This window comes from Ovis aries, chromosome 6, assembly GCF_016772045.2.
Source record: "Ovis aries strain OAR_USU_Benz2616 breed Rambouillet chromosome 6, ARS-UI_Ramb_v3.0, whole genome shotgun sequence".
NCBI lineage: Eukaryota > Metazoa > Chordata > Mammalia > Artiodactyla > Bovidae > Ovis > Ovis aries.
Window position 1 is genome coordinate 73,050,062 of NC_056059.1, and position 24,798 is coordinate 73,074,859.

At 40.7% G+C, this 24,798-nt stretch overlaps 1 protein-coding gene across 5 annotated transcripts in view; it reads left to right on the forward strand.

Annotated features, from left to right (window-relative positions):
• LOC101111099 (RE1-silencing transcription factor-like) overlaps positions 1-24,798 on the forward strand; it is a 122,580-nt gene extending 97,782 nt beyond the window's left edge. Inside the window, exons 1-5 of one of the 5 annotated variants that reach the window (XM_027971024.3) lie at positions 2,176-2,466; positions 3,363-3,478; positions 11,148-12,051; positions 15,331-15,414; positions 19,147-24,798. In XM_027971024.3, the coding sequence (XP_027826825.2) occupies positions 11,157-12,051; positions 15,331-15,414; positions 19,147-21,161 (2,994 nt within the window). In that variant the 5' untranslated portion in view covers positions 2,176-2,466; positions 3,363-3,478; positions 11,148-11,156 and the 3' untranslated portion in view covers positions 21,162-24,798. Of the gene's footprint in view, positions 1-2,175; positions 2,467-2,729; positions 9,153-11,147; positions 12,052-15,330; positions 15,415-19,146 lie in introns of those variants that run through there. The other 4 variants (XM_060417148.1, XM_027971025.3, XM_060417147.1 and 1 more) reach the window with 4 other exon arrangements.

Below are 24,798 nucleotides of genomic sequence, written 5' to 3' on the forward strand. Positions count from 1 at the left end.
ATCTTCCTTACCCAGGGATCGAATCCAGGTCTCCAGAATCGCAGATTCTTTACCGTTAAAGCTACCCGAGAAGCCACCTAGAGTGGCCAAAGAAAAAAGCAAAGAAAGAAAAAGTTTGCACCAGGCCTACAAAGGTTTTTTTTCTTCCTACCCCAACTCTCTCTTTTTTCTTTTTCATCATTCTGTCCTGCATTTCTTTCTTTCTCTTTCGGATCAATGAAATGAATGTGTCTTAAGTTTGATTCATGGGGGGATTTTGCATTTGAACAGCAAGGAGATCAAACCAGTCAATCCTAAAGGAAATCAACCCTGCATATTCATTGGAAGGACTGATGCTGTAGCTGAAGTGCCAATACTGTGTCCATCTGATCCGAAGAGTCGACTCATTAGAAAAGACCCTTATGCTGGGAAAGATTGAAGGCAACAGAAGGGGATGACTGAGAATGAGATGGTTGGCGCATCATCGACTCAATGGACTTGAGTTTGAGCAAACTCTGGAAGACAGTGGAGGACAGGGAGGGAGGGAAGTCTGGCATTCTGCAGTCCATGGGGTCGCAAAGATTTGAACACCACTGAGCGACTGAACAACAACAAATTAAAACCTTTGGTAGTTAAGCATGGAGGACCTTTATTCCATTTTCCATTTGATCCTGTATGTTATTTAATAATGTACTGTCAACAATTAGAGAGACAGGGCTCCTAAGGAGTAGACCAGGAACATAGAGTGTGGCAGCTCTCTCACAAAGAAAAAATTAAAGGAACTTGAAAGAGAAGGAACTGGGTAAACTGAGTAGCAGGTAGGGAAGTCTCAGGTGTTTTTTGAGCTTGCTGTTTTTGCTGTGTATATTGTTCCTTCCCCTATTTTCCACCTGTTGAAATCTTCCCAATTCTCAAGACCAGATCAGATAATCATCTACTGTGACTGTTTCTAGATCCTATTAGAAACTAGCTAAAGAGTCTGCCTACAGTGTGGGAGACCTGGGTTCGATCCCTGGGTCAGGAAGATCCTCTGGAGAAGGAAATGGCAACCCACTCCAGTACTCTTGCCTGGAAAATCCTATGGACAGAGGAGCATAGTAGACTACTGTCAATGGGGTCGCAAAGAGTTGGATACCACTGAACGACTTCACTTCACTTCCTCCTCTAAACCCCCAAAGCACTTGCTGCTTCCTCCTTGATAACATTAGTGATAGTCCAACTTATCTTGATCTGGGTAGTCAGGGCTTTGAATGCCATACTAAGGAGTTTAAGAGAGTCATTAAATTTCTGAGGATAGCTGTGAATTACAATACTTAGGCATTTTTGGGGCAAAAAGAAACTTTTTTCTCTCTCTCTCCTTCCCTCCCTCTTTCTAGCCTATTACTGTGTGCCAAGTAGCAGGCTTGGTTACTCCACTTTATAAACATGGACGCAGGTTACTCTCCAAAACTGGCTCAGGAAGCAGCCTCGAAGTCCTCACCACCCTCTTTACCCTCTATAATCTGAGGGTAACTGCTACATTGAAACGGTGCTTTGAAGGCTCCTCAATGACCTTCCACGTCTAGGGACTTGTCCCCTCTGTCCTCATTCTCACAATTTTGAATCCACTTCCTTCCTGAAAGTAAGTTTTCACAGCTTACTGCGTTTGTTGTTGTTGTTGTTGCTTTGTTTTCCTGGCTTATAGCTTAAAATTTGGAAAGCTTTTTTTTTTTTTTTTTTTTTTAGTGTAGACTCAAAACGAAGCTTAATCAGTTAAGGGTGGCTATGGGTGGAGATTAGAAGAGATTCGGAAAAGTATTTTTCAAGCATTTTAGACTTGTAAGGGAGGTGACAAAGCCTAAAAGAGCGCTCTTTTTAAGAGCGCTAGTCTCTTGCGTGCATTCCAGAGCTGGGGGATAACTTTTCTGTTGTTAGTTTATGAAGGAAATCAACAAAGGAAGCGGGGCTGGCTTCTCTTCTGACCTCAGAGCCCGAGTTCTGGACACTGGGGGAATTAGGTGCTGCTACGTCTGGGCGCTGCCCCAGCCAAAGCCCGGGCCCCCAACCGACTCCTTCGCCCAGGGGCGGGGCGCGCCAGGCGGCTAAGCGTGAGGGCAGCGGCGGGGGCGTGTCCGGCGGGCGCGCGCGGGCGGTGAGGGGGCGTGTCCCGGGAGTGGCGGCGGCGGCGCGGGTTGGGTGCGCGGCGCAGCCTCCTGTGTTGGAATGTGCGGCTCCCGCGAGCTCAGGGCGCAGGAGCAGAGTAAGCGCCGCCGAGGCCTGGGGCCCCAGAGCCCGCTGTGGGTGGCGGCGGCGGCCCGGACCGCAGGGCGAGAGCCAGCGGCCTGAACACTCTGTACAGCCCCATTGGGTCTTCGCGGGCTTCGACGGGCCCAGCGTCCAACTTTTCCACCCTTACCCTCCCCTCCCCCGAAACTCCTGCAACAAAGAAAAGTAGTCCGTGAAGGAGCGGCGACGCGGGTCGTCGCCCCTCCTCGCCCAGAAAGGCCGGTAAGCGCGGCGCGGTCTGAGGCACGGTCGGGTGGGGGCGGCGGGTCGGCCGGGCGGCGGTGGCCGCGAGAAGGGGAGGGCGCGGAAGGACGCGGAGCGAGGCGCTGTCCAGGGCTGATTTGCAGAAACTGTGGCTCGGGCGGCGGCGACCGCCGCGTCGGGCGGGGGCGGGCGGCCCGGCGGGATCGGGTTACATCGTCGCCGCCGGGGGGCTGGGCCGGGGGCATTGGTGAGGGGCGGCGCGGCGCCAGGACCCCCTCCCCAGTCGAGGCCGGGCCGCCGCGCGGGCGCAGGCGCCGGGGATGTCTTGTCCTGAGGCCAGGAGCGGAGCTGCTTGGGGCCCTAGTCCTGAAACTAACTTCCTCTCGTGCTCCTCCTGCTCCAGGTCCCGCCGCAGCCCCTCGCCTGCCGGCGGCCCTCGCGTCTTCCTCCCTCCCCGGCCTCTCCCTTTCGCCGGAAGGCGCCGTTGAGTGCGGCCGGGCTGGTTGAGTCAGCCCGGGACCCGGGCGGTTCCGCCAATGGGGCTGGACAGCGATTTCTGCGCTCGGGCCGCCAGGCCGCCCAGGCCCTGCGTGCGGGGTCGTCTGGCCGCCGGAGTCGGCGGGGCCGGGGCGCGCGTCCCGCGGGGCGCCGTGGGGGAGTGAGCCTCAGACTTCCGGGGCGCAGGGGGCCCCCTCTGGCGCTCGGGGCCGGGCGCCTCGGGAGGGCGCGCGGAGGCTCCCGGCCCCCTGCGGAGGGCGAGCCCTGGGCGGGCAAGGAGCGGGGACGACGACGACGCGGCAACTTTGCTCACTCTTCCCGGACTGGGGCGCGCGGGCCGGGAGGGGGCACCCTGGACTGGGAAGACTCGGTCTGGCCCAACGGCGCCCCGAATTTGCCCGTCTCTCCGTCTTCAGTGGTGGGGAGCCCAGGAAACGCTTCAGGACGACTTGGTGTGTCGGTGGTGCAGTGAGCGGGCCGAGGCGAGGGGAAGCGAGGGCGCCGGAGTTTGCGAAGAGCTGCTTTGTGTTTGGTACGTATTTTGAGAAAATGGCCGAATGCCTATTTCAGTCAGGAATGCCGCGGCCGAGGCCGGCGCTGGTGAAGGCAGCACGTAGGATCCGAGCGGCACTTTGGGCTTTCGGGCTGTGCACGGACGGCCTTCCTGAGCAACGTGGGAAATGCCTGTGGGGATGGTAGTTAGGGTTTGGGGAGAATTAGGAATTACGAGTCGCCTGGGCTGTTTCGTTAAGGCCTTGGACAGCCTTTGCTGTGTGATGGCATTTGATTCCAACTTTCGTTGGTACCTATGACTCAACGAGTTTGTCTTTATGCGCTTGGGTGAAACTGATTACTTTCGGTATTTTGGGTGTAAAATTTTTTGAGTCCTTGCCACTTTGCTTTTTCTAATTCGCAAGAGAACATCTAATTTGAGAATTAACACCTTTTAGGCTGCCGTCTATGGGGTTGTACGGAGTCGGACACGACTGTAGCGACTTAGCAGCAGCAGGTTGGAAAGTAATGAGGTTAAGACACTTTATTAAAAAGCCCAACGTTTTTTCAAAGTGATTTTATTATGGCTCCTCGAGGCAGTTGAGTCAGATCAAACACAAGGCAAGAATGTTGCCGATTTGAGTTATTCAGTTATGGGTGTTTGAAAGCTCTTGTGTTTTCATTTGTGTATATTTGAATACACTAAACTTCCCTTTTCACAGGAAAAAAGATCTTTAATTTTTGTGTACTTTTAAACAGATCATCAAGAAAAGAAACTTAAGTAATACTTTAGTGGCATTATGTACTTTTTCAAAGTACATTGGACCCTTGAACAACAGGTATTTGAACTGCGTGGGTTCACTTATATGTGAATTTTTTTCAAGAAATATATTGGAAAATTTCTCGTAGATCTGCAACATTTTGCAGAAGTCTACAGATGATACACATAGCCTAGAAATATGAAAAATTTAGAAAAAGGTACATCATGAATTCATAAAGTGTACATAGATAATAGTGTATTTTATCATTTACTACCATAAAATGTATACAAATCTAATAAAAGTTATCAACAATTACAGACCACAGTGGCACCATTCCTGTCCAGAGAGATGTAAACAAATGTAAAGATCAATCATTCATCCATAACTGCATATTAACTGTGGTCCATACTATAGGTCTGTAATCATTTCATAGCTACTTCTTGTTGCTATTTTGGTGAGCCTCAAGTGTTGGAGGTATCCACTTAAAACGTCTTGTAAGTCTAATCATATCTGGGTGAGCAGTTCTCTCCAGTAAATTGTGCTTACAGAAGAAAAGCCACCTCTCCCATTTCCTGAGTGTTTTTCATTGTGTTTAGTGGGATACCAGAAACCTTGAATGACTCCATGGGACCCATATGAAGTGCTATTGGTGATGCTGGAAATGCTCCCAAGCAGTAAAGTCATGACATTAGAAGAAAGTGTTAAATTGCTTGATATTGACCATATCAAGTTCTGCAATTTCCATTACCCACCACTTCCAAGATCAGTGAATCTAGTGTAAGGGTTATTGCAAAAAAAAGAAAAGGAAATTTGGAGATTATCTCTGCACTTTTGCCAGCAGATATGAAAGCCTTATACTTTTTGTGAAATGCCTTCTGTCTGATATTAAAAATGCCTTTTTGGGAATTCCCTGGTTGTCCAGTAGTTGGGACACCTTTCACTGCTTGAGGGTCCAGGTTTAATCCCTGGTTGGGAAGCTAACATACTACAAGCCACCAAGCTGCGTGATGTAACCTTACAAAAAAAAAGAAAAAATTTTTTATGTGGGTATAGTTGTGAAAGGCATACCTATAGAGTAAATTGATTCGAGAAAAAGTGAAGTTATCGTATGACAACTTAAAGCAAAAGGAAAATGAAGTTTCTTAATCTAGAGACTTTAATGTTGGCAGAGAATGGTTTGGTAATTTTAAAAAGAGTTTTGGCTGAAAAAATACCAAGATAGCAGAACCAGCTTTGAGTTCCCAGATGCTGTTAACAAAATTATTGAAGAGAAAGGCTGTCTGCCTAAACAGGTTTTTAATACAGAGTAATGTGCCCTAGTCTGGAAGAAGTTGCAAAAAGCTCATTCATTACTAAAGAAGAGAAGTGAGCATTAATTCGAATTTAAGGCTGGTTGAAGACACTTGTTTTGTGCAAATTGAGTTTTTGATCAGGACTGTTCTTATCTATAAAGCTGCCAAGCCCACTTTTTTTTTTTTTTTAATGGAATTGTTTTTCTTTCATTCTTTGTCTTCCTTTCCTTTTTTGGCTTGCACGATCTCAGTTCCCCCACCTCCGACTGAACCTTGGCCACTGCAGTGAAAGCCCAGAATCCTAACCATTAGGCCACCAGGGAACTTCATAAGCCCACTATCCTTAAAGATAAACACCAGTTACTATTCTTTTGGTTGTATAACAAGAAGGCCAGGGCAATGAGAATACTTATCTAAATTGGTTCCACTGCTGCTTTATCCCTGATTATGAAGTACTTTGCAGTAACGGGACTGCATTTGAAGGTTCTTTGGTATTGGACAGTGACCCTGGCCACCTTAACCCCATGAGTTCAACATTGAAGGTGTCAAAGTGGTATTCATGTGTATGTGCTAAGTTGCTTCAGTTGTGTCCCACTCTTTGCGACCCTATGGACTGCAGTCTGTCAGGCTCTTCTGTCCATGGGATTCTTCAGGTAGAATACTGGACTGGTTTGCCGTTTCCTCTTCCAGGGGATCTTTCCAACCCAGGGATCGAACCCAGGTCTGTTACATCTACATTGGCAGGGAGGTTCTTTACCACTAGCACCACCTGGGAAGTCTGTCAAAGTGGTTCCCAAACACAGTGTCTTTGAGTAAAGCCTATATTAAGGTATCATAAAGACCTTGAAATCTCATTACACATGGTACTCTGTAGAAAGGATTGTTGGTGCTATGGAAGACAACCCCGATAGAACATCATGAAAGTCTAGAATGATCATACTGTTGAAGATGTTATCATTGTGATAGAAAAAACTATGAAGGTCATCAAGCCTAATAGAAATTTCTGCCAGAAGAGACTGTGTCCACGTGTTGTACATGAATTCACAGGATTTACAAGAGCCAATCAAGGAAGTCATGAAAGAGATAGTGGATATTGGAAAAAGGTTGCGGATGGGGTGGATGAAAGGCTTTAAGATACATATTTTGGGAATATTCAAGAGTTAATAGATAGCATACCAGAGAAATTAATGGAAGTTAATTGGGAGGTGAGTCCTTTTGAACCAGTGCAAGACTGTAAGGAAAAAGACACGGAAGAAGCAGTGCCAGAAAACAAATTGACATCAGACAGTCTGGCAGCAAGGTTCCTTTTATTGAAGACTACTTTTGATTTCTTTTACAACTTGTCCCCTTGTATAATACAAACACTAAAACTAAAGCCCGTGGTAGAAGGATTAGTACCAAATAGAAACATTTTTAGAGAAGTAGAAAAGCCAAATTTGGACAGAAATTTAAGATATATTTCTCTCAAGTTACACCTCTTTCCACTTCCTCCACCTCTTCTCTCTCTGCACCTCCTTCTGCCTTCCCTTATACTTCCTCTGCCTCGTCTCACTGCTACTCCTGACTCAGCAAGAGCAACCCTTCCTCTCCCCACCCCCCTACTCAACAGAAGACAGGAGGATGAAGACCTTGATGATGATCCACTTCTCTGCTTAATGAATGTTAATCACACCATTCAGTTAATAAACTTATCTGTCATGTATGTGTATGAATGTCTTGTGAAAATATAGTAATTGTACACCAAGAGCTGGAAGACATTGTGTCATCACCATTGTTACCTAAGAATTCATTGTGTACAAGACTTGAGAAAGGTTTAAAGTGATATTTAATATGAAATTTATAATGTATTAGTTTTTCTACTGTTGTATAATTTTGCTTTTAAATAATTACATTACCTGGAACTTCCTTGGTGGTCCAGTTGTTAAGAATCCATGTGCCATAGCAGGGGATATAAGTTCAGTCCCTGGTCTGGGAGGATCCTACCCACATGCCGAGCAGCAGTTAAGCCTATGGGCTTCAACTACTAAAGCCTGGGCTCTAGAGCCCCAGCACTGCAACAAGAGAAGCCACTGCAACTATAGAGCAGCCTCTGCTTGTCGAAACTAGAGAAAGTCAGCACGCTGCAACGAAGACTCAGTACAGTCAAAAATAAATTTTCAGTCTAGTTCAGTCGCTCAGTCGTGTCCAACTCTGTGACCCCATGGACTGTAGCATGCCAGGCTTCCCTGTCCATCACCAACTCTTGGAGCTTACTCACACCCATAGAATCAGTGATGCCATCCAACCATCTCAGGCTCTGTTGTCCCCTTCTCCTACTGCTTTCAATCCTTCCCAGCGTCAGGGTCTTTTCCAGTGAGTCAGTTCTTCACATAAGGTGGCCAAAGGATTGGAGTTTCAGCTTCAGCGTCAGTCTTTCCAATGACCATTCAGGACTGATTTCCTTTAGGATTGACTGGTTAGATCTCCTTGCAATACAAGGGGACTCTCAAGAGTCTTCTCCAACACCATTGTTCAAAAGCACCAATTCTTCGGCACTCAGCTTTCTTTATAGTCCAACTCTCACATCCATACATGACTACTGGAAAAACCATAGCCTTGACTAGAGGGACCTTTGTTGGCAAAGTAATGTCTCTGCTTTTTAATATGCTCTCTAGGTTGGTCATAGCTTTTCTTCCAAGGAGTAAGCGTCTTTGAATTTCATGGCTGTAGTCACCATCTGCAGTGATTTTGGAGCCCCCCAAAATAAAGTCTGACACTGTTTCCACGTCTATTTGTCATGAAGTGATGGGTCTGGATGCCATGATCTTAGTTTTCTGAATGTTGAGCGTTAAGCCAACTTTTTCACTCTCCTCTCTCACTTTCATCAAGAGGCTCTTCCAGTTCTTCTTCACTTTCTGCCATAAGGGTGGTGTCATCTGCCTATCTGAGGTTATTGATGTTTTTCCCGGAAATCTTGATTCCAGCTTGTGGTTCATCCAGGCTGGCATTTCTCATGATGTACTCTGCATATGTTAAATAAGCAGGGTGACATTATATAGCCTTGATGTATTCCTTTCCCGATTTGGAACCAGTCTGTTGTTCCATGTTCAGTTGCAACTGTTGTTTCCTGACCTACATACAGATTTCTCAGGAGGCAGGTCAGGTGGTCTGGTATTCCCATCTCTTTCAGAATCTTCCACAATTTGTTGTGATCCACATAGTCAAAGGCTTTGGCATAGTCAATAAAGCAGTAGATGTTTTTCTGGAACTTTGCTTTTTCGATGATCCAGCAGATGTTGGCAATTTGATCTCTGGTTCCTCTGCCTTTTCTAAATCCACTTTGAACATCAGGAAGTTCACGGTTCATGTACAGTTGAAGCCTGGCTTGGAGAATTTTGAGCATTACTTGACTAGCATGTGAGATGAGTGCAATTGTGCGGTAGTTTGAGCATTCTTTGGTATTGCCTTTCTTTTGGATTGAAATGAAAACTGACCTTTTCCAGTCCTGTGGCCACTGCTGAGTTTTCCAAATTTGCTGGCATATTGAGTGCAGCACTTTCACAGCATCATCTTTCAGGATTTGAAACAGCTCAACTGGAATTCCATCACCTCCACTAGCTTTGTTGGTAGTGATGCTTCCTAATAAGGCCTGCTTGACTTCGCACTCCAGGATTCACTCTAGGTGAGTGATCACATCATCGTCATTATCTGGGTCATGAAGATCTTTTTTGTATAATTCTTTGTGTTCTTGCCAGCTCTTCTTAATATCTTTTGCTTCTGTTAGGTCCTTACCATTTCTGTCCTTTATTTTGCCCATCTTTGCTCGAAATGTTCCCTTGGTATCTAATTTTCTTGAAGAGATCTCTAGACCTCCCATTATATTGTTTTCCTCTATTTCTTTGCACTGATCACTGAAGAAGTCTTATCTCCTTGCTATCTTTGGAACTCTGCATTCAAATGGATGTATGTTTCCTTTTCTCCTTTGCCTTTGGCATATTTTCTTTCCTCAGCTATTTGTAAGGCCTCCTCAGACAACGACTTGGCCTTTTTGCATTTCCTTTTCTTGGGGGATAGTCTTGATCACTGCTTCCTATACAATGTTAGGAACCTCTGTCCATAGTTCTTCAGGCAGTCTGTGTATCAGGTCGAATCCCTTGAATCTACTTCCACTGTATAATCATAAGGGATTTGATTTAGGTCATACCTGAATGGTCTAGTGGTTTTCCCTACTTTCTTCAATTTAAGTCTGAATTTGGCAATAAGGAGTTCATGATCTAAGCCACAGTCAGCTCCCAGTCTTGTTTTTGCTGACTGTATAAACCTTCTCCATCTTTGGTTGCAAAGAATATAATCAGTCTGATTTTGGTGTTGGACATCTAATGATGTCCATGTGTAGAGTCTTCTCTTGTGTTGTTGAAAGAGGGTGTTTGCTATTACCAGTGCGTTCTCTTGGCAAATCTCCTGTTAGCCTTTGACCTGCTTCGTTTTGTACTCCAAGGCCAAATTTGCCTGTTACTCCAGGTATCTCTTGACTTGTAACTTTTGTATTCTAGTCCCCTATAATGAAAAGGACATCTTTTTTGTGTGTTAGTTCTAGAAGGGTTTGTAGGTCTTCATAGAAAAATAAATTTTAAAAAATATATAATAATTACATTACTATATGCTGTCTGAGAAACAGCATATCAGCCCATGATACATACATGCAGTTAAAAAAAAACTATTTCTAATACTATGTTATGAAAATGCCTTACACTATATGCTAAATAAAAATTTTATGACTCATTTATTTGCATATTGGCTTGGCTACTGGGAAGCAGTCCTATCGATTGCAGTAGATTTCAGTAAGGCAGTCATATCGTTGCTTCAGTGTTACCAGTGCTTTGTTATAACTGTAAATGAGTATCAATTTCTTTTTCACAATATCTTTTCTCTGAATTCCAGGCAGACGCTTTAACCTCTGAGCCACCAGGGAAGCCCCTTCTAATGACTAGTGTTAGTAATATGTATAATATCTGCAGTATTTTATATCATACAGTATTGGTAAAGGTATGACAGGTGTAATTCATCTGGTACACAGGGGATGTATACTTACTGTATTTATGAATACAGTACTGGAAATGTAGTCCTTATGATTTTAACAACTTTTTCATGTATCTATTATATAAATGCATGTAACGTGCAAAATACATGTTTACTGACTTATCCTTAAGGCTTCTGGTCAACAGTAGACTATTGGTACTCTTAGTTTTTGTGGAGCCAAAAAGAAGCGATTTTTAACTGTACTGGGGGTTGGTGCCTCTAACCCATTTGTACAAAGGTATATTTAATTTTAATTAGCACTAAAAATGAAGGTTACTTACATTTTTCCACCAGAAAAAGTAAAAGTGCTTGAGGGAAGGCACACCGTTGGCAGACTTAGTTGATGGATGAGTTGTGTCACACTTGATAGAATTTCTTATAGCGGATACAGAAAATTTTTTGATAACTGCAGTAAAGAGAGTTTGGACTTAGAAAATGATTTTAAAGATTGACTTTCAGTAGTTAAGCTGATTGAGTTAAAAGGTTATGTGGGAAAATGTATTAAGTTACAAAGAACCACAGTGATGTTTTAGTTTTACACTGGTAAATGTGCTTAAACTGGTGCTTTTGTGTGTTTTTTGTTTTGTTTTGAATGCAGAGCACAGATATGGCCACCCAGGTAATGGGGCAGTCTTCTGGAGGAGGAGGGCTGTTCACCGGCAGTGGCACCATGGGCATGGCCTTGCCAAATGACATGTATGACTTGCCTGATCTCTCTCGAGCTGAACTGGCTGCACCTCAGCTCATCATGTTGGCAAACGTGGCCTTAACTGGGGAGGTAAATGGCGGCTGCTGTGATTATGTGGTTGGCGAAGAAAGACAGATGGCAGAATTGATGCCTGTTGGGGATAGCAACTTCTCAGATAGTGATGGAGAAGCACTTGAGGAGTCTCCTGAGGTGAAAGGCCAACCCAATGGGCTGGAGAACATGGAACTGGAAAGTTTGGAACTCAACGTTGTGCAGCCACAGCCTGTGTTTGAGGTAGCAGCTGCCTCAGAAACGTACAGCTCAAATAAAGACCTTCCTCAGGAAACACCCGTAGCAGAGGACAAGTGCAAGAACTTGAAGACCAAACCCTTCCGCTGTAAACCATGCCAGTATGAAGCAGAATCTGAAGAGCAGTTTGTGCATCACATCCGAGTTCATAGTGCCAAGAAATTTTTTGTGGAAGAAAGTGCAGAGAAGCAAGCAAAAGCCAGGGAATCCGGCTCTTCTACTGGGGAAGAGGGCGATTTCTCCAAGGGCCCCATCCGCTGTGACCGCTGTGGCTACAATACCAATCGCTATGATCACTATACTGCTCACCTGAAACATCACACCCGAGCCGGGGACAATGAGCGAGTCTACAAGTGTATCATATGCACGTACACCACAGTGAGTGAATATCACTGGAGGAAACACCTGAGAAACCATTTTCCAAGGAAAGTTTACACATGTGGGAAATGCAACTATTTTTCAGACAGAAAAAACAATTATGTTCAGCATGTTCGAACTCATACAGGTAAGAGTACCTTTCTCATTAAGTGTACTGTACCCCCAGAATGGAGTGGTCTTAAAAATGTGAAAAATTTCAAATATCTCAGAAGTAAAGAGAATTAAAGATGGGTAAATCTCATCTTGGAAGTAAATTACATCTCAAAAGTAAAAAGTAAACATGGGTACCCACAGGTACCCATTCCCTCTACCCAACAGTTATTAGTTATTAATATTTTATCACATTTGACAATTCATATTTTAAAATAACTATACTCCACTTCCACACAGTTCATCCATTTAATGTTAGAATGCATTGGCTTTAGTATGTTTGCATAATTGTGCAGCCCATACCACAGTCAATTTTAGGACATCTTCACCCCAAAAGGAAGCACCTCTCAGTGGTTGCTCCCCATTTTCCCCAATACCCCTTATTTATTCACTTGTAAATTGACTTTCAAATCTTTGTAATTAACGGGTCTTAGTTTTCAAAGCAATGTTTATAATATTGATAGTTGCCGTACATATTCCGGGTAAGAATTGGTACCTTTGAGGACTGATTGCTGGTCTGAATGATATGGATAGCGTAACCTAATACTGTGCTCCTCCCATCAGCAGTGAGAAGGGCTGTGGAATGCTGTTTGCATCAGATCCCATTTGCAGTAGTTGTCACTCTGCAGCACTGAACCCTAGAGTCCTAGTGAGGAGAGGAATTGATGTTGAAGGGGTAGGCATAAACAAGAAGACTTGCAGATGAAATTCCATTACAAGAAAGACATGTGTAGCAAGATTTATAAACTCCAACAGATGGCTTCTGTGTAATTTAAAGCTTAAAATCTAGTTATATAAAAGAATTTGAAATCTCTTTGGAATTTGTTATAATCTGTGATTTGTCTCTAGGCTTTGCAACCATTTTATCTCAAAAGTAAAAAAGTCTCAAAGTCACATGGCATAGGAAATGAGAGTAACTGGAGAATCCTACACCATTAATCACTTAAGAGTTTTAATTAAACAAACTGTTAGAAAACAAACTGTTAGACTAAGGTTAGACTAAACTAACCTCACTTGCAGTGTCATAAAACAAATCTCAGATACCATATACAGTTTAGTCATAAGTACTGCATGTTCCTTTAACAGTCTTGTGAAAACTTTGGGGCCTAATTTATCATAGAATTGGCCATAATCTGTAGAGCTTTTAGGTAATAAGTGTGATATTCAGTGAAGTGCATGACTTTTACATATATACATTTATGGATTTTTAAAAATTGAGGTATTATTGACAATGATGAATTTTTACAAATATATATACTTAACAACCACCATGCAAGTCACCATAAAAAATAATACCAGTGTGTTTATCTTATTAAATTTTTTGGGGGTATCAGTTATATGTTTGAAAAGGAAACAGTTAAGTGTTTATTGAAAGCCTAAAGTATTGTACCCAGGGTCACATACAGCTAAGATCGAAACTTCTGTATCTTTTTTATAGATACTTATTATGGTAAGGGGCTGAGGATTTTCATTTGAGTCTTCAGTAGATTTTTCATTTTGTGGTTTTGCTATCTAACCAGTTCACAAATTCTACTTTGAAAGATGACATGTTTGCCTATACGTGTGAATGAAAAATAATTAGTGTTTCTAGAGTATTTATGCCTATTTTGGTGAGCTGCACAGATAGATGCAATCTATTTTGTTAGGAAGAATTTAAAAGTAAAGTATCTGTAGTTGATCCTTCATGTTAATCTTCATGGTATTAAATTTTTCTTAGCTTTTTTTGGTAACAACTTTACTGATACACAATTGATATACCATACAGTTCACTGTGAACTGAACTGTTCGGAACACTTCATATCAATGGAATCAGATAATACGTGGCCCTCAGTGGCTACCTTCTTTCACTTACATTTTCAAGGTTCATCCACATCAAACGTACAGTACTTGTTTTCCTTTTGTTGCCAAATACTTCTCTAAAATGGGTAAGCAACATTTTGTTTCTCTATTAGTTAATGGATTTTTGGATTATTTCCACTTTTTGGCTATTGTGAGTAATGCTGCTATTGCCATTCTTCTGCAAGGTTTTGTGTAGACATATGTTTTTATTTTTCTTAGGTAAATATACACCTAGGAGTGGAATTGCTTAGCCATATGGTAATTATGTTTAATCATTTGAGGGACTGACAAGCTGTTTTCCAAAGTGGCTGCACTATTTTACAGTCCCACCAGCACTGTATTAGGGTTCTAAATTCTCCACAACCTAACAAATAAATGTTAATATCTGTTATTTTGATTATAGCCATCCTGGTGGGTGTGAAATCATCTCACTGTGGTTTTGATTTACATTTCTGTTGTGACTAATGATATTGTGCATCTTTTCAAGTGCTTGTTGCCAATTATGTATCTTTTTACATAAATACATTTCAACATTTTTTAATCTCCGAATTCTTTTAGGCTAAAGTAGGCATCCTGTTGCCGTGAGCTATTTATGTCTAATCTACAGGTATTGGCTAATAATAGCTGGATAGTTACTAGGAACACATTTCACACTTATCGCCACATTCTTTCTTTCTTTTTTTCTCTTTGTCTTTCCTTTCCTTGTTCTATGGGTTTTTTGTTTGTTTTTTGTTTTTGGCCAAGCCACATGACATGTGGGATCTTTAGTTCCCCTACCAGATATTGAACCTGTGCCCCCTGCAGTGGAAGTATGGAGTCTTAACCAATTGACTGCCGGGAAAGTCCCTCGTTGTCCCTTGTTATGAGGTACATCTGCTGCTGTAATGCATAATATAGACAGAATAATAACGTATTTATTGAAGGCTCTAGGTGTCAGGCACAGGGCTGAAGGTTTAAATTCTCACAATTCTAGAAAGTGGAGATACTGTTACTTTTATAGATGAGGACGCTTGCCTGAGGTCCTAATTGTTATCTTGTGGCCCAAAAATAGACAAATGTCAAGATTTTTTTTAGTTTATTTTGTGGTCAACAGCCCATGTCCAAAACGCACAAATTTTCTGCCTTTGAGGCTTAAATTCCTTAGTAGTAAATCACTGTTCCCTTGAGTTGCTGTCAGTCCCTGTAGCTTTATGAGTATAACTGGGACTTCCCTGGTGGTGGAGTGGTTAACTCCAGGCTCCTAGCGCAAAGGGCATGGGTTCGATCCTTGGTCTGGGAACTAAGGTCTCACATGCTGAACTGAGCAGCCAAAAAAACCCCCCAAAACTCAGTATTAAATAATGTATGTATGTATTGTTAGTGAGAATTGTAATTGTCTTATTATATCATTTGAACATTAATCACTGTATTTTTGTAGGTGAACGTCCATACAAATGTGAACTTTGTCCTTACTCAAGTTCTCAGAAGACTCATTTAACCAGGCATATGCGTACTCATTCAGGTTGGTAAGAAATGGGAACTTTTTAAATCATTTTTAGTAAACTACCATTATAAAGAAGTTGTTCTATACTTGGAACTGGATCATTATGATTTATTTTTAATGTAATTTGGATATTTATGTATATTTTTTATATAATTTCAGTGTGTGGTTGCTGGGTTCCAGGGATTCCTTGTTAGTTGCTTAGCTCCTGACATTTGGTTTTGTTCTCTTGAGAATTGTTAAGGTTTCCAAAGATTGCTTTACAAAAGCCAAACTTTAAAGAGTGATTGATAATCTATGATCCCAATTTATTCACTTATAATAAATAAAATATAGGACTATAACACCTGGGAGAATTGTCCACCCTAGAACTGAAATGACCATGATCACCATCCAGAATTGGCCCCCATTATGAAGGTATGAAGATGGCAAAGTTAAAAAGTCAGTGTTTGTGTAGGTGGTCTTGAATGGATAATTATTTCATTTTTGCCACACTGACCCTTTGGAGGTCCTGATATGATCCACAACTCTTCTTTTCTAATTCTCAGTAGATATGTTACCATTTCATCTTGGATGAAATATTTAGAACTGGAGGGAATGCATCTGATTTACATGTCCCTTTGTAATATTTTTGTAGGTATCATACTGGATAGTTCTTCCATCCTGCTAGCATAGGAATTCATTTTGAATATTTTCCATTTATGAGCACAGTGACTGTTTGTTAAAGGGAATTAACATCTTACTGAATTCTGTCATGGACTACTTATGTTTAAGATGGAAAAATAATTTTTTCAGCAAAAACTATTTTCCTTCCACTGAGTACTTGGTGATTATTATGGAGGTACTGTTTTTTTTTTTTTTTTTTCTCTTGGCCAAGTGGCTTTCAGGATCTTAGTTCTCCAATCAGGGATCAAACCTGTGCCCACTGCAGTGGAAGCATGTAGTCCTAACCACTGGGCCACCAGTGAATTCCCTGAAGGCACTATTTTTAATAGCTGAGTCATTTGAAACATATTATGGTTTGAGAGTCTTTTTGTGAAGTTTGAATAATTTTTTTAAAGATTTATTGATTCATTTTATTTATTTATGTTTTTTGGCTGCAGTGGGTCTTTGTGGCTGCACTTGTGCTTTCCCTAGTTGCAGCGAGCAGGGGCTACTCTTTGTTATGGCGCATGGACTTCAGTAGTTGTGGCACATGAGCTGATTAGCGCTGCGGCATGTGGGATCATCCCAGACCCGGAGATCAAACTGGTGTCCTTTGTGTGTTGCAAGACAGATTCTTAACCACTTGACCACCAGGGAAGCCCTAGAATAACTTTTTAAACATATTTTTATTAAGGTTTAATTTACCCACACGAAAATGCACGTGTTAGGCATGTAGGTCAGTGATTTTATGTATGCTTTCTCTTGTTTGACTGCCATTTTGGTGTAGACATGAAATATTTCTACTACCCTTAGAAAAATTCCTTCCTTACCCTTTCTAGTCAGTACTGCTGTATTCTTCCATCAATTGATACTCTGATTTCTATTAAAGATTTAACATCTTTCTGTAAAATGTTTTTGAGAGTCATTCCATGCTGCGTTAACAGAATGTTGTGTTTATTGCTGAGTAGTACACCCCTATTACTTTTGAATTAGAAGTTCCTTTGTTATTCTGTCTGGACTCTACTTGATAAGAATGTGTATAGCTTGTAAAACTCCCTTTTTGAATTTGCTTTACATTTATAAATTAATTTGGGAATGATAAAACAGATACCTGGCACATTTATAAAGATGAAAAACAGGTAAAAATTTTTACTAGAACTGGAAAAGGAAGTTAAAACTGTTGGTACAGGGCAAAAGAATTTTCATTCAGCTAGATATTAATAAACTAATCAACTTGATGAATTGATCTTCCAATGCAACAGATTTAATGGCAGTAAAGCAAAAAGATGGGTGGGGTGAATGAAGCAAATAAATGATGCCATTGGAGTTTAAAACAGAGTACTAGGAACTCCATTTCTTGATCATTTCACAGGTGGATGCTTGCATCTTGCCTGATGCTGGCTATGAAAATGCTCTCATTCATTAGGGCTTATAAAGTGGTGACATTTTCTTTATAATTCTTTTAAAAGCACAAATATTTTCCTAACGAGAGCGACTTCATTCATCAGCTCTTTGTTTACTCAAAGGTAAGGTTTATATAGTAAGGCAGGATAAGCACCTGAAATCTTCCTTTGTGTTTACCTGTTCTTTAATACGCCAGTTCATTCCAAAAGTCATAAATTACAGGTAATATGTATTGACTGTTTGGCCATCTGTTCTACACTTAAGTGCTTTATATGGATTAGATTATTTATAGCTTACAACACATAAGAATAGTTTACACATGAAGAAATTGAGCCTTAGAGAGTTTTCAGTACCTTGCTCAAGACCTCACAGTAAGTTGCAGAGCCCGTACTTGATCTCTGTAGGTATTCTTACTGTAGAACAAGTTCTTAACCGTTATGTCACATATCTTGTTTCCCCCATTCTGTTTCTATATATATTAACTAGATGTTTGTCTCCACTGAAGTCATTCAATGGAAAGGACAAAAAAGGGGCCAAGTGGAGAGTAATGTAGCATGTTGTTAGAAACCTCTCTTTATGAATCTGTTACTGGACTAATGTGGAAAAGAGCTTATAGTTTGACATACTTGGATAAGTTTTTGTTTTTGTGGTCAAGTATTCTGTAATCAGATATCTTCTGATCATGTAAAGCTTATTATCTATGGTTTTACTTAATGTCTGAGTAGTTTGGCTTTACAAAAAATTTTAAAAGATTTTATGTGAATTTGAGAATGTTGAGAGATGAATTTTCATAAATGTCAATTTCCATTTTTCTGCTATGCATTCCATTGGACCAGTGGGGTATGGATACCGTTTGGTAATATTTGCTAGAGTGTGATCTAGATGGGTATGTATTCAGGTAGAATGAGTTAAATCTTATGCCTTTAATTTGGGGGTGGGAGGGCTTCTGGTCTTGTATGTGCCTGTGATTGTAACTTGTGCTTATTTAATATGCCATATCTATTTGTATGCCCCTGGTTTCTTTGCTCATTTGTTAGAAGAAAGTGGGAGAAAATCTAGAAAGGATTTCTGACTTGTTATATTTTGCTGTAGAATAGCAGCTCTGGCAGTGGAAAAATTTGCTGAGTGAAATCTGATTCAACTCTGCTATGATGGACAAAGGGTCAGAGCATGGTTTTAACGCTTTCACATAAAGGTCTGGGAGTGTGGCCTAGAGTATGAAGTATTTCTTTTGAAGTCTCAAGGTTTATCTTAAATGTATGGGAATTTTATGTTCTGTTCCTTTATACATTTGTTTTAACTACATAAAAACGTTAAAAGTATGTTACCTTTTTGAGTGCCTTTGCCCAAAAATTAGCATCAAGAGCCTAAGTCACTTTTTCAGTAATTGTATATTTCTTCATGTATCTGTGTTCTTTAAGAGTGTTTGAGAGCCCTAACTTGATGAACTTTTTAGAAGATGATTAAGATAATTATTCCTTTGTTTAGGATGAGAATCAGAAGTCAAGGGATAGAGGAAAGATATACAAATAAATACAAAAGATATACAAATAAATATGGTAAATTGCATGATCAAGTCTTCATGAAATAGTTCTGGTGGTTTTTGTTTTATATCTATCCACACTTCTTGATGAACATATTTGAATAAATCTTGAATTCATTTCTTAATGTGTGCCTTCTGTAACATCTCTTGTCTACCTTCAGGTGAGAAGCCATTTAAGTGTGACCAGTGCAGTTATGTGGCCTCTAATCAACATGAAGTGACCCGCCACGCGAGACAGGTTCACAATGGGCCTAAACCTCTTAACTGCCCACACTGTGACTACAAAACAGCAGACAGAAGTAACTTCAAAAAACACGTGGAGCTACATGTTAATCCGCGGCAGTTCAACTGCCCTGTATGTGACTATGCAGCTTCCAAGAAGTGTAATCTGCAGTATCATTTCAAATCTAAGCATCCTACTTGTCCTAATAAAACCATGGATGTCTCAAAGGTGAAACTAAAGAAAACCAAGAAGCGAGAGGCTGACTTGCCTGATAACAAAATCACCAGTGAGCAAACAGAAACAGAGCAGACAAAAGTAAAGGGGGATGTGACTGGGAAGAAAAACGAGAGGCCTGTAAAAGTGGAGAAGAAAGAGAATGTTTCCAAAGAGAAGAAGCCTTGTAGTAATGCCTCAAGCCAAGTGACCACCAGAACGCGCAAATCTGCCATGGAAGCTAAGGAAGTGGATGTGTCCCCGGGAAACAATTCAGAAAAAAGCTGCAAAAGCAAGAAAAGCAAAAGGAAGGTGGAAGCTGAAGCCCATTCCTTACAAGAGCCTGTTAATGATGAGGAACCTGTGACAAAAAAGAAAAAGAAGGCAGAAAGCAAATCCAGAAATAGTCAGGAAGTGCCAAAGGGTGACAGCAAAGTAGAGGAGAATAAAAAGCAAAACATTTGCTTGAAAAACAGTACAAAGAAGAAAACTGTGAGAAGTAAATCCTGTAAGAAAAATAGCCAGCCTGCTCCTAGGAGGCCCACTCAGATGGAGTCTGCTCAGGTGGGGTGTGTGCAGACGGAGCCGCTGCCGCCTCCTTCTCCTCCCCCTCCCCCTCCCATGGTGTGTGGTGAGGTCGAGGCTGTCCAGAAGGGGCCTGTTCACATGGAGCCATCTCCTCCCATGGAGCCTGTTCAGGTGACCCCTGTTCAGATGGAGCCATCTCCTCTTCCTCCTCCTCCCCCAGAGCCTGCTCAGGTGGGGTCTGTTCAGATAGAGCCTCCTCCACCCCCTCCCCCTGTGGGGGATGCTGAGATCGAGGTTGTTCAGAAGGAGCCTGTTCAGACAGAGCCGCCTCCTCCCACAGAGCCGGTCCCCAGAAGGTCTCCTCGAAAAGATAACAGAAAGGAAAAGTCCAGCATGCTGAGTGAAATGGCACGGAAGGAGCAAGTGCTTATTGAGGTTGGCTTAGTGCCTGTTAAAGACAAGCAGCTTCTAGAAGAAAGTGCCAGTGCACAGGATCTCTTCCCACCATCACCACCCCTGCCAAAGGAAGAGTTAAAAGGGGAAGAATCGGAAGACCAAAATGTGTTCCCTGCAGGCGAAGGAAATAAAGAAGCCCCTCTTGAAAAAGTGGGAGCAGAAGAGGCAGATAAGAGTCTGGCTGGTGTTGCTGCTGTTATCAAGGAATCTGCCAACACTTCATCCTCTGAACAAAACTTGAATATGCCAGAGGGTGAAACTTCAGAGGATAAACCTCAGGCTGAAGCTATGCTGTGTGCAATGGAGACGGACACTGATGAGAAGCAAGCAGAGAATTTCCCCAGCAGAGACTCGGCAGTTGAAGAACCAGTTTCACCACCGCTGCCTTCTCTACCGCTAGAAAAACATGAAGCCGTGTCCACAACTGCTGTGGCATCACCTCCTGTCACCGTGGCAGTAAATGAGTCTCAGGAAATGGATGAAGACGAAGGCATCCACAGTCATGATGGAAGTGACCTAAGTGACAACACGTCAGAGGATAGTGATGATTCTGGATTGAACGGGGCTCGGCCAGTTCCACAAGAGACCAGTGGGAAAGATGGAAAGGATGCCTTGGCTGTCAAAGTGGCCGAAGGAGATTTCGTTTGTATCTTCTGTGATCGTTCTTTTCGAAAGGAAAAAGATTACAGCAAGCACCTCAATCGCCATTTGGTTAATGTATACTTCCTTGAAAAGGCAGCTCAAGGGCAGGAGTGATGAAACTCTGGTCAAGGCTTCAGTTCTTAGTGTATAAGGTCTCTGACATTTTATACTCATTTGGAGTAGTAGACAGCCTTTTGTTTTTAAAATTAATTACTGTCCAATCCTGATTTTTAAGTGGCACTCTTTTTCTTAGGACTCTGTGTACCTATTGATGTACACATTTTAGTAAATCCAAGGGAGTTACTGTAGCAGACATCTAAATCTGTAAGCTTTTTTCTTTTTTTTAATCTCTTTTTGCTTTTAATTGAACTAAGGTGGCCAAGGTGGTATTAGAGCATTTTGTCTATTTGTTCAGCTATATAACTTACCAGTTTTTTCCTCATGTCTGTCTTTCTATTTCACTTTAGTTTATTCTTTGTTTATAGCCCTATAAAAATTGGCTTACTTAAATAGCAAATGACTTGAAGAATTTGCCTGCTTTATATAAAGTTAGCACTTTAAAATTGTTCTAGCGATAAGAAGACAGACATTGAATTTGAAGAGAAATTCTCCCAACAATTGATGTTCTATCAATCCAGGTATTTACCTTCCTGAATTTTGATCAGTATGTATGTTTATTTGTGTATGTGTTAATTGTCATAAAAACAATGATTTTGGTGGGTTTTTTGTTTTTGTTTTGGTGCTTTAATGCCTTAAGATGTTGCACATTGTTTTTTTTTAACCTATGCAGTTAAGTTTTTTCTAGAAATAGCATTTGCATTGGAATACTTTATATATGCATGTTTATTTTGATCTCTCTGGAGGGATGCTTTTTAGTCTTGTTTGCAAAAGGAGCAGTTTTCTTTTTCCTGCCACAGTTGTCTTTTTTGCAGAATAGTAGTCTGTGCAAATTTGTGAGCAAATGAAAGATGCAGATTTAGTCCATTGATTTTGATTTTAACATCTATGCCAGAATCTGTATTTCATATGTTATTTATTTTAAATTGATGTAGTGAGTTCACACCTTTCAGTTTGAACTTTGCAGTAAATAAACCACTAGATCTATGTTGAATGGATTTTTATCTCAAATACCAACCATAAGTACACTTTTTGGCCTGTCTTAGTACATCTACTTCCTCAATGTGTGGTGTTAAGTTGTATCTTATAGGAAACCTCTTTTCCTATATGGTTGGTGTTTATTTATATGCCTGCTCCGCTGAATAAAGAACTATAATTTTAATTTGGAAACTGCAAATCTGGAACTAGGAGGCATAATTACTCCTTCAAGTTATACAGAGTATCAGTTTGTGAGATTCCAAAGCCATAGCAATTACACAGAAAACCTAGGATGAGAAAGGTAGTATGAGTGCTGGTAAACCAGCTGCTACTTCCTGTGAATATAGTGATAAAGGCTGAGGAAAACGGAAGTTCAGTCCAGATTGAAAAATCACACTTTCTCAGGGATCTCCTCCAACTAGTGGATGTCCTGGCTGTTATTGGGACAGCCTTTTGCTACAGGTGAGGCATCAAATGAATAGCTATTTTGGTGTTCCTACGGGACCACTTCGTATGGAAAAGAGTATGTGCCCCAAACTTGCTGGTAGGTTCTTTGGCCAGTCACCAAAGAATATGAAAGAATCTAACATAGGTTTTTTGTTTTTCCTTGTAAAATAAAGTATGATTCCAGTAAGGAACCTTGATTCTTACCTCCCAGGTTCTATTCTGAAGTAATCACTTTATATATTGTTTGTTTTCTTTTGTCTGGTGGATCTCTGAGGCAGGTTTCAGGGTTTGGCAATGCAACATGAAAAATTAGGAGAAAGTATTAAACTGTGTGTGGAAAACTAGTTATTCTGAGAGTGAGTGTTTAAGGTAAAGGACATTTGAACTTGGAATTGACTGGGAGGCCAAAGATTTAAAGAAGCAGAAAAATTTCTCAAGATATGAGTAAGTTGTGTATTTTTGTTGTGTGTTTTCTGTACATAATAGGGATTTGTAAATGATGTTGAATTCTAGGTGAATTCTCAGCTCCGACAATCATTGTCAAACAGATCAAGCTGCAGATATTTATGTTTTAAAACTTAAATTATAAAGCTAGTTAAACCTTTTTAACAACTAGATTTAATGTTCATGAGTACATTTTATATTAAAACGTTACCTTTTCCAGTACATACAAAAATATTCATATTAAGTACAAATTGGAGATTGGGAATCAGTTTGGATTCTTTTGATACCTCAAAAGAAAAAAAATTGACTTCTGGGGAATTGGATGTATTTTCTTCTCTAGATTTTAAGACTAGAATGCCAAAACCAAAAATATGAAAGAAATTAAAACCCCTCGTTAAAGTGATTTGTGAAAACATTGTTACTGGAAATTGAATGGACTTGAGGCCTTTCTTCCAGAAAACAAGGACTTGTTTGTCAGGCCTATATTAGGTTCTGAACCTTAGTGCCATGTATTCTTATTAAAAATCGTTTGATTAAAAAAATTGTTTCATTGAAAAGTATATTAGTAATATGAACTTCTGGTCTAGTTCTTCCATTTGAAAAATGTGCTGTTTGCTTGGGACTATTTGAATCTTTTATTTTCTCAGTTTCCCTTCCACTGGATAGGATTGAAGCTAGACTTTTCCCTTTTGATAAAGGAATAAAAAGTAAACATGTTGTTTGTAAACTGATATTTAGTATTAAAGGTTGAAATATTTAGAATACCTTTATAAGCCTAATCCTAGGTAGCTTTGTAAAATATATCTCTTAACTATCTTCTGAACCTATGTTCACATTGCTTTTCAGGATATTTTAAGTTTTTTTCCTCTTTTGAGAGCTGCTTCATTGAGGCTTTTTTTTTTTTTTTTAATTGAAGTGTAATTCATAAAGAGCTACCCTTTTTGTTTTTGTTTTTAATTAGGCTTCTTTTTAACTATTGCCGTATGTTTTGCTCTAGTCTTCCAAGAAAGGCCATTTTATTTTTTAGAGTCACTTCTAAAATCACATGGTCTTTAACTTTGGGGACTCTTGCATTTGAGTGCTAATTCAGATTTAAGCCTAAGTAACCTCAATTGCCTCTCCCCCCAAGAAGGTTGACAATGGAAGAAATACTTTGCTGTAGTTCTGGACTAAAAAGCTGGGGAAGAAACTTCATTTTCTTTTTTGCACATATCAGAAAAACAGCTACTGTGCAGAGTTTTCTTTTTGACTTCAGCTGATGAACTGGATTGATAGCATTAATTCAGATTTAAGAGATTATCTGAATCTTGGTTTGAATAGATTTGGGATCTGCATGTAATATTAATTAGATCAGATAGCTTTTTTATATTTTCACATGTATACATAGGCTCTCCCTACCCTTATCAACATCATTAGTTACTGAACTTTGTGAACTGGCATTGAAACATTACAGCAATGTTTTGTTGTACCAGTTGTATAAACTTTTACAGTGCAATACATGGTATTTTTCAGAGACAAACCAAAGGTTTATTTCTCAAGGTTCCTGCTGTTTGCTTAAGCAGCATTGATGGAGAATCTTTTATATACGTTTTTAATAGATGAAAAACCAGATTGCAAATCCTTTTTATTGTTTTTGTTTTTTGAAGCAAACCATGTACCAGGTTTTTGGTCCCAATTGTGTAGGATAAGTTAAATTGAATTCTATTAACCCATATGAGTGTATTTCTGTAAGCATAGTAATGTTGAAATAAAGTTTTAAAAAGCA